Here is an 18,430-nt window from a genome sequence, read left to right on the forward strand (position 1 = left end):
CACAAACCCTTGCCTAATGTTGTGGCATGGAAATCTTCCAACCAGAAGAGCTCTGGGCTGGCATCATTGATCGCAGTAAGCAGTTTTCTCTCCCTCTCTCGTTGAGAGGAAAAACAGCCATGCTAAATGGGTGCTTTCATGGAGGTTTATAAAATACAGCACTAGTGTCAGCTAAAGACATGATTAAACTTGATTTTGCTTGAACTAATTTTAAGCAGTTTATCATGCGAGGCGCCAAAATGCATGGTGGCGGTAGGCTCCATTCTAGAGTTTACAATTACAAATTACTTATTTATTAACCTAATGTATCTGTTAGTTAGGGGCCAAGAAACATAGGCATCTATTATAATCGTTAGTGTTCTTTTTCTTCTTCCACCATTGAAGTCTATGGCTGCCCAAAGAACTGTACATGTGAAAGTTATGAAATTTGGCACACGGATAGAGGACACTTTGACCTATAACTGACCCAAATTTGGGGTCTCTAACTCATACCCTCTAGCACCACCAATAGTTCAAAGTTTGACTTACATTTCAGCCTATAATTTTTGATCCGCATTCCTTGGGTCATGCCCCAGTAGGAAATGTTGCATGGTTTTTCAGTTGCTATTTTTGAATTTTCAGATTTTTTCCAGAATTTTTCGATCTCCTCCTAGATCGTATGTCCAATTTGCTCAAAATCTAGAACGTAACATCTAGAGACACTCGTGACAAAATTTTATAAGATTTATTATGATAGACCTAACCATTCTTGTATAACGCTTCAACAAATTAAATTGCAAACATGGCAAAATGGACGTGAGGCTTTATCACAAGCTGAGGGGACCTGCAGAGTTTCAGCACAGTACCACCTAGTGGTTAGGAGATATGAAAAATAAGTATTTTTGCTTATAATTTCTGAATAGTTTGGCCTAAAATCACGAGACTTGTCTCTTCAGTTTCCTTAGCGCATACAGAGTCAAATCACACCCACTTTTCATTTTGAATTTTGTCTTAAATTGCTGTGTATTACAAATAAATTGGCGTATCATTATGAAATTTGGTACTTCTAGAAAGTAAGTCAGATTTTCAAGAAATTTTGCATGTATTATCTAGCGCAGAGGAGCCCAAATTTTCCTATGAAGGGCCAAAAATCAAACTTGTTTGAGGGCAGTGGGCCAAAAGTAAATGTTGCATATATCAAACTGTATTATTTTAAAATCAAATATTAATACTGCAAAACACACAGAACTTTAAAATTAAAATCATCAAGTGTCCTATACTTGCACAATGCACATTGGTTTCAGTATAATTTTTATGTATGTTGTGTCTCTTTCTCATTTGTGAGTCACTTTGGATAAAATGTCTGCTAAACGACTAAATGTAAGAGTCTCTTAAAAATTACTGTCTCTTTAAGAACAGCGCATCTCCTCACATTGAACACATGGTAGTTCTGTGCAATTTTTGGAGAGAAGATACAGTGGCATGACATAATACTATGAAGTAGGATATTGTTTTGTTTTGTGACAAAGAAGATATTTCTTGTCATAGACCTAGGCTACACATTGTCCTGGATTTCACTCAGTATTCCAATTTATTGGGACTGCCAAATGTAATAGGATTATTTAATTAAACAATGCTGTAATTTTTTTTATTTTATTTTATTTGCATAGTTAATGCAAAAGTAGTAAGTAGTAAAGCCTGCCTACTTTTATTTGACATTAAAACAGTTTTCCTGTTGTGATATCAAAAACTTTAATTATACTTTTGCTTCTTTTCTTAAGAGGCGATTGATTAAGGCTGAATGCATTAGATTATGAAAGGAAATAAAAGCTATGAAGCACATTTCTGCAAATTAAAAAATTGAGAGGCCTGTTAATTTCGTTGACTCCAAAATATGATTATGATTAAAAACCCAACAAAATATGGCATTTTATCTTATTGTTATTAAAAAACTTGCAGCTATCTGTTTTTAGGCAGATAGTTGCAAGTAAACGTGATATCCTAACGTTTTACAACGAATTACAGTATGATGCACACAGATGTTATACACACCCCAAAATGGGTTTTAGTCAGAATTAGATGAAATATGAAGAATTAGTTTACTGCATTACCGCTTTTGTTTAGCTGGCAGGGCAGAAAAGGGATATTTGAGAATCCTGGTCTGTTCACTTATAGTGCTTGTCATAATGTTGTTCAGTGTTTGGAGTGAATGGAGCCGTTGTTTATATTGAAATGCTCCCTCACCAGAGTTTGTCAAACCTGCTTCACGGATGCGCTTCAGTTGTCGCATTCACATGGATATGAAATGCTGCACAACGTATAGTGCGCGTGTAAGGGGGTTTAGTGGAAAGGAGGAGGCGAGAACCGGCTTGACAACTTAAATAATAATTTATTAACCAAAAACACACACAACTAAAAACACAGCACAGCTGCCTGCAATTCTCTCTCTCTCGAACTGTCGTCCCCGGCCGCCTTTATCCCTCGCGCGCCCCATCAGGCTGATTGGGTACCGGGTGTGTCTCATTCCAGCCCGGCCCCGCCCTCCTCAGCTCTACAGCGCATTCAAGCCATATTTCATTTTGGATGACTGTAGACACTGTTCCGCGAGTCCACCTAATTGCCTGTCATTTCTTGACACTGCTTCAGTTCCCGCTCCATTTTAAATCAACTAGGTTCTGTCTGGCGGCATTGAATGCCCACCTCCAACTTTGGAGCTGGCCAATCATAGTGAAGATTTTGGGGGGGGGCACCTGGGATGGCCAATGGAGCGAACTTTCAGACAGCACTTATTTAAAGGTCATTGAAGTACACATATACATTTTTAAAAAATTAAATCACTTATACTCTCTACTTTTCAAATAAGCTATTGTATTTGTAATACAAAAAAAATAAATAAATAAATAAATCTTTAATTAAAGATTAATTAAAAATGAAAAGCTGCATCAGTGCCATATTTTTTTTCTTCTTTTTTCCCCCAGTTGTCATCTATGGCAAGGTGGGCCAAATAAAAGGTCAGCACGGGCCAACTTTGTCCCGCTGGCCCTAGTTTGGGCACCTCTGATCTAGCTTGACACCCATGACAAAAAGTTATGAAAAGCTTTTTGATAGATCAAACTGTTCTCATTTAATGCATCAACAAATTGAATGGCAAGATGCCAGTAAGGATCTGAGGCTGTATCTCTTGAACTCTGTTGTTTTGACATGAAACTTCATTTATGGCATTGGACCAGGCCCGTACAATACCATATCAATTTGGTGGTAGCACCATCTACTGATCAAAAGTTATAAACATTTTTATAACACTATTAGTAATAAAACAAAGTTTTTTTTTATTTTTATTTTTATTTTATATATATATATATATATTTTTATCACTTCATTCAAATCCCCCCCATTGGCCCTTCAGTCATGGCTTCCTAATAATCCCCCTCTCATTCATTCATTCATTCATAAAATCATTACCGGAATTCTATATTCAGTCTAAACTTTTGCTATTGGTGTGCAGCTATATTTATATTTATGACTAGTTCTTTATTTTATTTTTTATGTCTACCAAACATACAGTAAATTGCACATCTAGGGCCATTTGGTCATTTGAGTTATACCTTTTACTTTGATATAGTAATCAAAGTCATATGTGAAAGTCTTACAAAACAACTAATATACAAAAGAATCTTTGAAGAGTCAAGATTTGGAGAGGTGTTTTAGCTACTTTAAGTTTAGGATTCTAGACACAGTGATTTATTATTATTTTTTTTTCTTTCTTTTGATTGTGGTACCAATTATGATTTGCAAAGTTGAGCTTGTTGGCTTGAACTAAGGACATTTGTATGCATTGAATATTATTTTATGTTATCATATTTGTCATATTTAAAGGCATAGTGCACCTAAAAAAATTCTGTCATCCACTTATACAGACATTTACTTTAAATGTAAATTTATTAATTTGGCAGATGCTTTTGTCTAAAGTGACTTACAAAAGAAGAATTATACAACATAAGCGATTCATCTAAAGGAGACAGTAGTACGAAAAGTGCTGCATTACAAAGTTTCAGTTGCATTGGAAAAATACTATCCAAGACAGATTAGAGTGCAACAAGAATATATATATATATATATATATATATATATATATATATATATATATATATATATATATATATTGGCACCCTTGGTAAATATGAGCAAAGGAGGCTGTGAAAAATTTTATTGTCTTTATTGTTTATCCTTTTGATCTTTCATTCAAAATATTCACAAAAATATATCCTCTAATGTATATCAAACAATTGCAAACACAACACAAGTTTTATAAAAAAAAAAAAAATACATATATATTTTTATCAAATATATGCGTGGCACAATTATTGGCACCCTTTTATTCAATACTTTGTGCAGCCTCCCTTTGCCAAGATAACAGCTCTGAGTCTTCACCTGTAATGCATAATGAGGTTGGAGAACACATGGCAAGGGATCTGAGACCATTCCTCCATACAGAATCTCTCCAGATCCTTCAAATGCCGAGGTCCACATGGTGGACTCTCCTCTTTAGTTCACCCCATAGCTTTTCTACGGGGTTCAGGTCAGGAGACTGGGATGGCCATGGCAGAACCTTGATTTTGTGGTCAGTGAACCATTTTTGTGTTGATTTTGATGTGTGTTTTGGATCTTTATCTTGCTTGAAGATCCAACATTTTAAGCTTTCTAAGCTTTGATTTTTTTCATCTGTTGGTATTTGATAGAGTCCATGATGCCATATATCCGAACAAGATGTCCAGGACCTTTTGCATAAAAGCAGCCCCACAACATTAAAGATCCTCCACCATATTTAACCATGGCCATGAGGTACTTTTCCATATGGCTACCTCTCTTCTTCTTTCTTCTTTCCTAGCGTTTGTCCTGCGTAGGTGCAGGGTCTGCTTTTCAGCAAGTTGCTCTCCATTTCTTCCAATCGAGGGCATCTTCGGGGGCGGCGTTGACGTGCCTCATATTTTCCTTAATCCGGTCCATCCACCGTTTCTTTGGCCGTCCACATGGTCGTTTTCCCTCAGGGTCGAGGCGCAGTGCTCTCCTCGCCACCGACTCCTTTTCGCTGCAGACTACGTGGTCGTACCATCGGAGGCGTGCTTCCCTTATCTTGTCCATGATCGTTGTCACACCCATAATTTTCCTGATGTCCTCATTCATTACCTGGTCCCATCGGGTCAGTCCTAACGTCCACCTGAGCATGCGTATCTCCATTACGTGAAGGGCCTGTTCATGCCTGGTGGTTGCGGGCCAGCACTCTGCGCCATACAGGGCAACTGGGTAAATATGGCTACCTCTCTGTGTGCGCCAAACCCATCTCTGGTGTTTGCTGCCAAAAAGCTCTATTTTTGTTTTATCTGACCATAGAACCTGGTCCAATTTGAAGTTCCAATAGTGTCTAGCAAACTGAAGGCACTTGAATTTGTTGTTGGATGAGAGCAGAGGCTTTTTTCTTGAAACCCACCCAAACAACTTGTTGTGATGTAGGTGACGTCTGATTGTAGTTTTGGAGACTTTCTGACCCCAAGACCCAACAAATTTTTGCAATTCTCCAGCTGTGATCCTTGGAGAATTTTTGGCCACTCAAACCATCCTCCTCACTGTGCTTAGAGACAATATAGACACGCGTCCTCTTCCAGGTCGATTCTTAACATCTCCAGTTGAATGGAACTTCTTAATTATTGGCCTGATGGTGGAAATGGGTATTTTCAATGCTTTAGCTATTTTCTTATAGCCATTTTCCATTTTGTGAAGCTCAACAACCTTTTGCCGCACATCATAACTTTATTCTTTGGTCTTAGCCATTGTGATAGATGACTGAGGGAATTTGGCTTGTGTGTTACTTCATATTTATACCCCTCAGAAACAGGAAGTCATGGCTGAACAATTTCATGTTTCTAGTCACCCAGGTTTACTAAAAATTTAAAATATGAATGGGAATATACTTCAGATATATTTGACTCATAATAAATTCTAGGGTTGCCAATAATTGTGCCACATATATTTGACAAAAATATTTGTTTTTTGATAAAACTTGTGTTGTGTTTGCAGTTGTCTGATATACATTAGAGAATATAGTTTTGTGAATATTTTGAATGAAAGATCAAAAGGATAAACAATAAAGACACATTTTTCACAGCCTTCTTTGCTCATATTTACCAAGGGTGCCAATATGTTTGGCCACCACTGTATGTATTATTTATTTTAAATTTTTTTTATGAGTGTATAGTCAAGTCAGATCAGACAATCTCACTGTGAGTTCGTTGACAGTAGGTCGAAAGTTCTTCAGTTGAAATCGGTCTGTGCTTGTAGAAATTCGAACCTCTGACCCCAGTGATAATGTGTTGCATGTGTTGTTGAAGGTATTGGCTCCAGTTTCCAGGTCACCACAGAATGGCGCCAAAAGCGAGTTGTTTTTAGTTCTAAATTATGTAATACAGTCAACAGCAATAGATATTTTATAAACACAAACCCCAACCCTAAACCTAACTGTCAGTGGAGTAAAAATTTTGTCTTAGAGGGACAATGCAACCTCTGAATTGCGCCCATCATTTATAATATGAATGCTGTTACTTCCTGGTTTCCATGGACCAAAATTTGTGTCTCGGAAGTAAGTTGGTTATGCAACACATTATAAGTAACACCACAGGAAAAAGTAAACACACTTGAATTTATGCAAAAATGTTTGATGGGAGATAGTGCTTAGTTACTCAGGATACCAGAACATTCGGTAGCAACATTCAGTTTTCCCATGTGTGAACATTTGGTTTCCCATGTGAATTACCTCTCAGAATGTCCAGGCCGCTCTTTTCAATACAACAGACACACTTATTGTGACATAAAAAGGATTGGAATTGAGAACCGGTTCTTATTCAGAAATTATTCCATCAAAAAATACTGAAACAAAGATTTTTCATAACATTTGATTCTGTTAACAGTTTTTGAATGCCTGCTTTATTCCATCCATATGGATGGAATATAGGACTGCACAATTAATCTAAAATTACAATTAGCGATTACGATTATGGCAATTCGACAGTTATGGTAATTCCGAAAACTGAAGATTACAGGATTCAATTTAAGTCTGCTCCTGTTGCATTTATAGTTTCTATTTACAATTTGTTTTTGCAGCAGTTGAATATTCTAACCAATCGTAGACCTTTGCATTGAGCAATGAAACGGCAATAACCAATCAGTGATGCTTAAATTAGTCATATAAGTAATGAATGACAACTGATCCTAATGAGCAAGTTTTAAAATAGTCTGATGCCCAGATGCTTGCTTATGTTTCACCTCTGTTCGCGATGGCACACAAAAATGAATACTGAAGAAACACCACCTGACACTCGAAAAGAAGCTTTAGAACAAATGTGAAAAGCACTTTCAAATTATTTTGGATATATTGCATGTTGTGCCGCTCGCTTGCAACGTATATGGTAAATACACTGCAAATGAGCAATGTGACAAAACTAAAATGCTCCCGTTATAATCAAGGCATAGACGCGTAAATAATTGATTTATTGTGCTGTTGAGAGTTGAGACCGCTTCGTTTTTATTGAGAGCATTCGTGAGAGTGCAGAGCTCTGTGCGGAGCATCAGTGAGCTGGTCTCAAACAGTATAAATCTGCAGTGAGTGACAGATTCAGTCATTATAACGGGTGGTTTCTAATATTGTTGCGTTGCTTGATTTTTGTGTAAAATATAAAAAACAGTTTAGTTTTGTCATGGTAATTGCATTTATGTATCAAACAGGTATAAAGTAATTCAGCTTAACAGTTCTCAGCTTGTTTTGGATGTTTTAGAGAATGACATGAATGGCATATTTCACGGATCAAAGTCATTGCTATCGCGTCTGCTCTAATAAGACCCATTTGTCCCGCAGCTTCTGTTAGTAGTTTTAAATTTTATTGAATTGCACAAACTCAGATCACAAACGTCTGATTTTCATGTCAAAGTGTGACAGATATCAGGCCAAATATTATCTAACGATGATCTTATATGAGCAAGATCACAATGGAATATCTAACGGGCTGATCTAAACCATAGATATACCATTAAAATAATTGTATGAACATTAGCAAACATTATTACAAAAATTAATGCTGAAAAGAAACTGCAGCACAGCTCATATCCACCTTTGAAAGCTGCTGTTCTGAAGAATCCAGAAGTGTGGGTGTCTGCTTTGTGATGTCACAGTAATTTAATCTTGGTAATTTAAAATATCAAGGGCAATAATCAACTATTATGATTTTTGTCATAATCGTGCAGCTCTGTTGGAACATCTGACTAAAATACTTTTTCAATATACAATATTCAATATACTTCTACTAAAATACATTGTTTCAGCTGTGGCGTCTAGGTCTACAAAGGCACAGCTAAAGCAATTATGTTTTAGTGGAATGGTGAGCTTGCAATTTGTTTTGAATGTGACCAGAGAGAAATACTTGGCATTGCAAATAATGACCAAAGTTCAGGCATAAATGTCTATGTGGTGTAAGCTGATAGATTCTTTGAACTTGTTATCTGTTAGCCAATTGGTTCGCTCAAATGTGACAAGGTAAACCAATGGGCTCGCATGGTGTGAAGCTAATTGGTGTATTGAAATGTAATGGGGTTGCCAATCAACTTGCGTCTCTCTCTTTGTTTTACATTTAAATTGCTCAGTTTTGCAGATAATCTGGTTTCACTGAAGTGTGTTGTGAGAGTTTTTCCTTGAAAATACAAGGTATTTGCTCAGGTGGTTCCTGGGGAGTTTATTTTTTCATCTTACATGGTAAGGTCTGCTTTTGCTTTGACACATAAAAGCACACCTTTAACCAGGTTTAGGCCTTAGTTAAATCTGGTGTTGGGGCTTTGTTCAGGAGAGGGTTTGGTAGCAATAAATAATAATGATCAAAGATAATTTTTAAATTATTAAAATCAATAGAAAATTGATTAGAATCAACAGCTTATTAATCCTTCAAATCAACAATCATCAAAGATAACTATCAATTATAAAAATCAATAGAATATTAATACGAATTAATATTGACAGTGCACCACCCTGGAATCAGGGACTAATAACCAGACAGTATAGAACTCTCAATATAGGATTGTATAGAACATCGACATTCAAAAAGGGAACAATAAAGGCTTGAATCCGAGCACTGACATCCCCTGCCAGCCCTTGGCACAGGTGCATGCAGAACAATACCAAACACTTCTTTTTAAAGTATAACAAAGTTTATTGATGCAGTAATATCAATTAATAATCAATACAATGTATTAGATGAACTTCCAACTTCCAACTACAAACTAAACAGTAACATGATTAGGTATGGTAACAGATAAGCCTATAATACATGAGAGGAGGGTAGAGGTGTGTGTGTGTGAATGGGTGTATGTGTGTAATAGGTTTGCAGTGATATACCGGTTTCACGGTATACCACGGTATGAATATTGACGGTTATCATACCATGTACATTTGCTTATCTACGGTATTGAGAAAAAAAATGCAACCGGACAGAGAATCTCACCTGCGCGTGCACATCTCCTTTCCTCCTCATCTGCCTGTCAGACTCGTCAACTTGCGCCACACACACACATGCAGCGGAGAAAATGTCAGAAAAAGTGCAACCGGACGGTGAATCTCACCTGCGCTTGCACATCTCCTTTCCTCCTCGTCTGCCTGTCAGACTCGTCAACTTGCGCCGCACACACACATGCAGTGGAGAAAATGTAAGAGAGAAGCGAGGCGAGGGGGTCTGACATAAGTGAGTGTGTGTGTGAGTTAAAGCAGTGTTTCTCAACTGGTGGGTCACAGGTCTATTCGGACTGTGTTGCGGACAGCAGGGAAAGAACAATACCATGGTTCTCCCATTGAAGAGATTTCGGCGGCCGCCCAAGTGATAGCCTATTTAGGACTGCAGAGGGAGATTTAATGATAATCTCGCAAACAGCTAAAGGCTTCTCATCTGCACTTTTGCACAAGTGTAATGGAACCAGCTCGTGCTAATGATCTGCTCTGCTCTCTGATGCGCGCGTGCAACAACCGGGCTTCCCTCGATACTGCAGAGTGTAGACCTCAAAACTGATGTGACCGATCTCAATTCTAGTGACACTTTTCTAGTTTCAAGCGTTACGGAGGAAGTCAAGTCGAACCTCTCAAACAATAGGCAGCCCTGACATGCCAAACAGCACTGAGGAGGAAAAGAGTAACTCTGTGCTATGCACAAATTTTTTTTATTTTTTAATTATACATCATCACCTTTACAAAATGTTTTCACGATTTTACATGAGTAAAATTAACTGTTATATTTTGACAAAATGTTATAGTTTCATATTATATAATCTAAAGGTAGAATCTGTTAGACCTCATTTTATATCAACAGTGGCAATTGTAGTTAAAGTTTCAAGATGTGTTTCAGCTAGTGTTGCAACGGTATGAGATTTTAACGGTACGATAACAGTCTCAGAAAATATCACTGTTTCACAGTAGCATGGTATACGGTATTACACAATTATTATTATCAGTTACAATGACCCTTAAAGGAGTTTTGGTTGAACAAATGCTTTATTATAATTGAAACTTGAAACCATTTTTTTAAATTGAAGTATATGTAAAAAAAAAGTCTCCCTTTTTGAAAATAAAATAGAATAAGAAAGCTAACAGAATTATAATAATAAACCGAATTATAAATATGATAAAAAAATAGCATGTAACTATAACCTGTTAACATGTTAAATTAACTACTAAATGAAAAATAACATCAGCTGTGTGAGCTTTTAAAGTAATGTCCTATGATTATTAACAATTAACATATACTGTAGGTGCGCAACAGCGCAGCCAAGACTGCTCCTGTCTATACCTTTAACTTAGTGGTTCTCAACTGGTTTTGCTTCGGGACCCAGATTTTACATTGGAAATCAAGTGATGACCCACCATAGTAAAAAGTAACCTGTATTTAATGAATCCTGGGTTGCATTTCTTTTTATGTTACATAGTTTTGTTCATGGTTTTCAAGTACAAGGACATGCATCAAGTGACATTATTGTTATATTTTGACAAAATGGTATAGTTCCATATGAAATAATCTAAAGGTAGAATTTATTAGACCTCATTTTATATCAACAGTGGCTGTTGTATTTATAGTTTCAAGATGTGTTTCAGCTAGTCCTTATTTTTTCATAAATACTATAATTTGTTATTATTATTACTGTTATTTTAGACTAGCTACACTGACCTAACCATGGTAATGAGGAGCCTTTCCTCCTGTGTAATATGTATGTTCTGTTTGAATTACGTTTGAAATTAGGGAACAAACGGGATAATAATGGGCTCATATAAGTAAATATGCTCTTCAGTTTTTAAAAGGGGGGAGAGGAAACTTCCTGTAGATTTTGTTGTTGATGTCAACAACAAAAATAATGTCACTTGATGCATGTCCTTGTACTTGAAAACCATGAACAAAACTATGCAACATAAAAGGAAATGCGACCCAGGATACATTAAATTCAGGTTACTTTTTTCTATGATGGGTCGCCACTTGATTTCCAATGTAAAATCTGGGTCCAGAAGCAAAACCAGTTGAGAACCACTGAGTTAAAGGTATAGACAGGAGCAGTCTGGCTGCGCTGTCACGCACCTACAGTATATGTTAATTATTAACAATCACAGGACAATACTTTAAAGCTCACATAGCTGATGTTATTTTTCATTTAGTAGTTAATTTAACATGCTATGCTAACATGTAAAATAACATGCTTTAGTTATATAACATGTTATAGTTACATGCTATTTTTTTATTATCATGTTTATAATTCGGTTTATTATAATTCTGTTAGCTTTCTTATTTATTCTATTTATTTTATTTATTTTCAAAAGGGAGACTTTTTTGTTTACACATACTTCAATTTAAAAAAAAGATTTTCACGTTTCAATTATAATAAAGTGTTTGCTCAACCAAAACTCCTTTAAGGGTCATTGTAACTGATAATAGTAATTGTGTAATACCGTATACCGTGAAACCATGATATTTTCTGAGATGGTTATCATACCATGAAAATCTCATACCGTTGCAACCCTAACTGTAAGCAGTGTTCGAAGTGAGCCGGTACGCACCAGTAGGGGCAGTTCTATAGTCAGTGCTTATTCAAGGCTTAGCCCAGACCTCTGTGGATACATATGGGGCCATCCTTTGATGAAATATCAGAATATAAATTACTTTATAATAAAAGTTTGTTACATTTGTGAGATGTCATTTATACTGTAAATCTTTAAATATTACTGAAACTAAAACGTCCCACTAACTTTTGTCTCTGCTTCAAATACCCTCGATGATCAGAACTTGTGTGCTTTTAAAATTATGTACTTTAAAAAAAAAAAAAACACAATATTGTCCCTTTCGGCTTTACGTAGTTTGATGCACATTGTGTACATTTGTCAGTTCGGGTGCTTTAACTTGTTTAGAAGGTAGCAGGCTGTAAGTAGGATAAAGTAGTTGCTAGATTTGCCAGTTTGTGAGGTTTATTGCATCGTGTCTTAAGAGAGTCCTTAAGCACATCTGTATATATATGTAGTACAATGCATAAGTTTTAAGCACTTGTGAAAAATGTTGAATAGTGAGGATGTCTTCAAAAAATAATGCCATAAATATTTTTTATTTATCAATTAATGTCATACAAAGTCCAGTAAACATAAAAAAAACCCCTCAAAAATAAATGTTTGTTGTGACAACATTTGGCTTAAAACAGCCACATTTATCCTAGGTACACCTGGACACAGTTTTTCTTGGTTGTTGACTGATAGGATGTTCAAAGCTCCTTTGAGAACCTGCCACAGTTCTTCTATCCATTTTAGGCTCTCTCATTTGCTTCTTTCTCTTCAAGTAATCCCAGACTGACTCGATGTTCAGTGGGGGGCTCTTTGGGGGTCGTGTCATCTGTTGCAGTGCTCCCTGTTCTTCTATTCTATGGACCAACTCAGCACAGTTTCCAATATTTTATCAAGACAGGAATGCTGAGCAAACACACAGCCATATTTGTGTGTTACAAGCACATGAGGGCTGGAAAGCAGTTGTCAACAAGACAGCGCGTGTGTACTAATTTGAGTCTGTATATGATATTTTTGATACTGTACAAAGATGGGTATCATTAATTAATTTTATATTTACACACTGTATATACACTTATCAGCCGCAACATTAAAACCACCTGCCTAATATTTTGTAGGTCCCCCTCGTGCTGCCAAAACAGCGCCAACCCGCATCTCAGAATACGGCTGGTTTGAGTATTTCTGTAACTGCTGATCTCCTGGGATTTTCACGCACAACAGTCTCTGGAATTTACTCCGAATGGTGCCAAAAACAAAAAACATCCAGTGAGCAGCAGGTCTGTGGATGGAAATGCCTTGTTGATGAGAGAGGTCAACAGAGAATGGCCAGACTGGTTCGAACTGACAAAGTCTATGGTAAGTCAGATAACCACTCTGTACAATTGCGGTGAGAAGAATATCATCTCAGAATGCTATTCTGAGATGCAGATTGGCGCTGTTTTGGCAGCACGAGGGGGACCTACAAAATATTAGGCAGGTGGTTTTAATGTTGTGGCTGATCGGTGTGTGTGTGTGTGTGTGTGTGTGTGTGTGTGTGTGTGTGTATATACAGTTGTGCTCAAAAGTTTGCATACCCTGGCAGAAATTGTGAAATTTTGCCATTGATTTTGAAAATATACTGTCTTTTATTTAAGGATTGTGATCATATGAAGCCATTTGTCATCACATAGTTGTTTGGCTCCTTTTTAAATCATAATGATAACAGAAATCACCCAAATGGCCCTGATCAAAAGTTCACATACCCTTGAATGTTTGGCCTTGTTACAGACACACAAGGTGACACACACAGGTTTAAATGGCAATTAAAGGTTAATTTCCCACACCTGTGGCTTTTTAAATTGCAGTTAGTGTCTGTGTATATGTAGTCAATGAGTTTGTTAGCTCTCATGTGGATGCACTGAGCAGGCTAGATACTGAGCCATGGGGAGCAGAAAAGAACTGTCAAAAGACCTGTGTAAGGTAATGGAACTTTATAAAGATGGAAAAGGATATAACAATATATCCAAAGCCTTGAAAATGCCAGTCAGCACTGTTCAATCACTTATTAAGAAGTGGAAAATTCGGGGATCTCTTGATACCGAGCCACGGTCAGGTATACCAAGAAAGATTTCAGTCACAACTGCCAGAAGAATTGTTCTTTTTATATCCTTTTCCATCTTTATAAAGTTCCATTACCTTGTTACGCAGGTCTTTTGACAGTTGTACGGCTATTTTACCACCGAGAAAGCTGATCTTCAGAAAGCTGACAGCATCTCTGCTTGGGAGTGGCAACAGGTGATCACACACGCTCCGTCTCTCTCACTCTCTCTCTCACACACACACACACACACACACACACACACACACACACACACACACACACATACACATCCATCCTTGTTTATCCAATAACTTGTTAAAAACAGCACAAGCCATGATGCTATTTCTGAAGTGAAATTTTTGAATTACTAATAGAGGCTTAGATGCATCATTTGGTTTGATCTAGAAATGGCAGATTCTGATCCGTCGCGTAAGAAAGTAGTTCCATGCACAAATGACCGTAATCAGTTTTTCCTAATTTTTTAAAATTTACTTGTTCATTGAACTGTTGTATATAAGCAATATCACACTCGCAATCGTGCTATATGGCCCTAAACCAGCACTGCTGTTATTACCAGCGGCCAAATCACAGCAGTGCTGTTGTAGGGCCATATCGCACTCTTGCTCGTGTGATATTGCTTATATATATATATATATATATATATATATATATATATATATATATATATATATATATATATATTAGGGCTGTCAGTAGATTACATTTTTTAATCGCGATTAATCTCATAATATTCATAGTTAATCGCGATTAATCTCAGATTTTAAAAGTAGTAAAATTTGACACTCTATATACTTATTTCCTGTCATAATGCATTTATTTGCACTGCAAAAACTGATTTTCAAGACAAGTATTTTTGTCTTATTTTCCTGTAAAATTATCTACACATTCTTAAAACGTGATTTATTTACTTGTCAAGCAAAATGGGATAAGATATTAAGTCTTGTTTTAAGATAAATCTGATGAAATTTGTGAACTTGTTTTCCCTTTGAATTAAGTTTATTTTGCTTACCCCATTGGCAGATATTTTTTCTTGTATTAAATCTAAAGTTCACAAATTTTGTCAAACAAGACTTAATATCTTATCCCATTTTGATTGACAAGTAAATAAATCACGTTTTAAGAATGTTTAGATAATTTTACAGGAAAACAAGACAAAAATACTTGTCTTGAAAATCTTTTTTTGCAATGTGATCTTTGGAAAGAACAACATAATTGAACAAAACAATACAGTATGTAACAAAAGTGCTTCATTAACATTTTCCAAACTCCACAGGATAAAGACAGAAATTCACAAAAATAGCTCCAATTCGAGTAACATTAAACATTTCCCAAAGTCTAAGTGAGATATTGACTGATTGAAAGAACTAGTATTCATTTCAATGCGCATTAAACCCTTATTTAATATTAATCAGTCTTTTCACTTTAGATATGGAATGATTTGAGTCAGGGCATCCAGCGCTGCATTGAACTCCATAAGAAAAGCGCATCTTGTTCTGCTTTTAGCAGTGGCTCTTCCAATATAAAGATAACTAATCCGAACTGTCCGGTGAGCATTAGCTGACACTTCAAAAGCTTGGCAGCAATAGGTACAAAGTTGAAATTATATTTCAACAGGGAGAAAAACTAGCTGTACAGCGGGCTTGTAAGAATTGACATGTTTATGTGGTAGGGTGTGATGGGGGAAGACACCCCCCGGGGTAAGATGACCCTTCCCCCCCACCATATCTTTTTCTCTTGGCCATAGATGGCACTAAATCTCATCTCAACACCTTTATTGAATATACAGGTGCATCTCAATAAATTAGAATGTCGTGGAAAAGTTCATTTATTTCAGTAATTCAACTCAAATTGTGAAACTCGTGTATTAAATAAATTCAATGCACACAGACTGAAGTAGTTTAAGTCTTTGGTTCTTTTAATTGTGATGATTTTGGCTCACATTTAACAAAAACCCACCAATTCACTATCTCAAAAAATTAGAATATGGTGACATGCCAATCAGCTAATCAACTCAAAACACCTGCAAATGTTTCCTGAGCCTTCAAAATGGTCTCTCAGTTTGGTTCACTAGGCTACACAATCATGGGGAAGACTGCTGATCTGACAGTTTGTCCAGAAGACAATAATTGACACCCTTCACAAAGAGGGTAAGCCACAAACATTCATTGCCAAAGAAGCTGGCTGTTCACAGAGTGCTGTATCCAAGCATGTTAACAGAAAGTTGAGTGGAAGGAAAAAGTGTGGAAGAAAAAGATGCACAACCAACCGAGAGAACCGCAGCCTTATGAGGATTGTCAAGCAAAATCGATTCAAGAATTTGGGTGAACTTCACAAGGAATGGACTGAGGCTGGGGTCAAGGCATCAAGAGCCACCACACACAGACATGTCAAGGAATTTGGCTACAGTTGTCGTATTCCTCTTGTTAAGCCACTCCTGAACCACAGACAACGTCAGAGGCGTCTTACCTGGGCTAAGGAGAAGAAAAACTGGACTGTTGCCCAGTGGTCCAAAGTCCTCTTTTCAGCAAGTTTTGTGTTTCATTTGGAAACCAAGGTCCTAGAGTCTGGAGGAAGGGTGGAGAAGTTCATAGCCCAAGTTGCTTGAAGTCCAGTGTTAAGTTTCCACAGTCTGTGATGATTTGGGGTGCAATGTCATCTGCTGGTGTTGGTCCATTGTGTTTTTTGAAAACCAAAGTCACTGCACCCGTTTACCAAGACATTTTGGAGCACTTCATGCTTCCTTCTGCTGACCAGCTTTTTAAAGATGCTGATTTCATTTTCCAGCAGGATTTGGCACCTGCCCACACTGCCAAAAGCACCAAAAGTTGGTTAAATGACCATGGTGTTGGTGTGCTTGACTGGCCAGCAATCTCACCAGACCTGAACCCCATAGAGAATCTATGGGGTATTGCCAAGATGAAAATGAGAAACAAGAGACCACAAAATGCAGATGAGCTGAAGGCCACTGTCAAAGAAACCTGGGCTTCCATACCACCTCAGCAGTGCCACAACTGATCACCTCCATGCCACGCCGAATTGAGGCAGTAATTAAAGCAAAAGGAGCCCCTACCAAGTATTGAGTATATATACAGTAAATGAACATACTTTCCAGAAGGCCAACAATTCACTGAAAATGTTTTTTTTATTGGTCTTATGATGTATTCTAATTTTTTGAGATAGTGAATTGGTGGGTTTTTGTTAAATGTGAGCCAAAATCATCACAATTAAAAGAACCAAAGACTTAAACTACTTCAGTCTGTGTGCACTGAATTTATTTAATACACGAGTTTCACAATTTGAGTTGAATTACTGAAATAAATACTGAAATAAATACTGATCTCCTGGGATTTTCACGCACAACAGTTTCTAGACTTTACTCTGAATGGTGCCAAAAACAAAAAACATCCGGTGAGCAGCATGTCTGTGGATGGAAATGCCTTGTTGATGAGAGAGGTCAACAGAGAATGGCCAGACTGGTTCGAACTGACAAAGTCTACGGTAACTCAGATAACCGCTCTGTACAAATATGGTGAGAAGAATAGCATCGCAGGTTGGCACTATTTTGGCTGCACGAGGGACAATATTAGGCAGGTGGTTTTAATGTTGTGGCTAATTGGTTTATATATACAAGAAAATGGTTAAATACTCAAAAAGCAAAGAAATTAGTTAAGTACTTATAATTACTACTCATAAAAAAAAAAAATAAAAAAAAAACTGTGCCTTTTTTATTCTTCCACCCCTGTCCCTGCTAAGGTCTGGCACATCACTGATACAATGCAAGTAAATGGGTGCCAGAATTTTGAAGCTCCAAAAGTCACATAAGTCAGCATAAAAGTCATCAATAGGACTCCAATGGTTAAATCAATATCTTAAGAAGCGATATGATAGGTTTGGGTGAGAAACGGATCACTTTCACATTCTTCTTCTTGTGTTTTTGGTGATACACATTCTTCATGCCTATCGCCCCCTACTGGGCAGGGAGAAGAATTTAAAGCAAAACAGGACTTAAATATTGATCTGTTTCTCACCCACACCTATTATATCTCTTCTGAACACATTGATTTAAACACTGGAGTCGTATGGATTACTTTTATGATGCATTTATGTGCATTTTGGAGCATCAAAATTTTGGCACCCATTCACTTGCATTATATCGAGCTACAGAGCTGAAATATACTTCTTAAAATCATAATTTGTGTTCTGCAGATGAAAGAAAGTCATACACATCTGGAATG

At 36.9% G+C, this 18,430-nt stretch overlaps 1 protein-coding gene across 2 annotated transcripts in view; it reads left to right on the forward strand.

The window, feature by feature from the left end:
• The window catches only part of LOC127444915 (metal transporter CNNM2-like), a 70,433-nt gene that overhangs the window by 13,539 nt on the left and 38,464 nt on the right, over positions 1 to 18,430 (forward strand). Inside the window, exon 2 of one of the 2 annotated variants that reach the window (XM_051704575.1) lies at positions 13,213 to 13,405. The exons of the other annotated variant lie outside the window; for it this stretch is intronic. Within the exon in view, the coding sequence (XP_051560535.1) occupies positions 13,213 to 13,289 (77 nt within the window). The 3' untranslated portion in view covers positions 13,290 to 13,405. Of the gene's footprint in view, positions 1 to 13,212; positions 13,406 to 18,430 lie in introns of those variants that run through there. 2 annotated transcript variants of the gene reach the window in all.

Source organism: Myxocyprinus asiaticus, chromosome 8 (assembly GCF_019703515.2).
Source record: "Myxocyprinus asiaticus isolate MX2 ecotype Aquarium Trade chromosome 8, UBuf_Myxa_2, whole genome shotgun sequence".
Taxonomy (NCBI): domain Eukaryota; kingdom Metazoa; phylum Chordata; class Actinopteri; order Cypriniformes; family Catostomidae; genus Myxocyprinus; species Myxocyprinus asiaticus.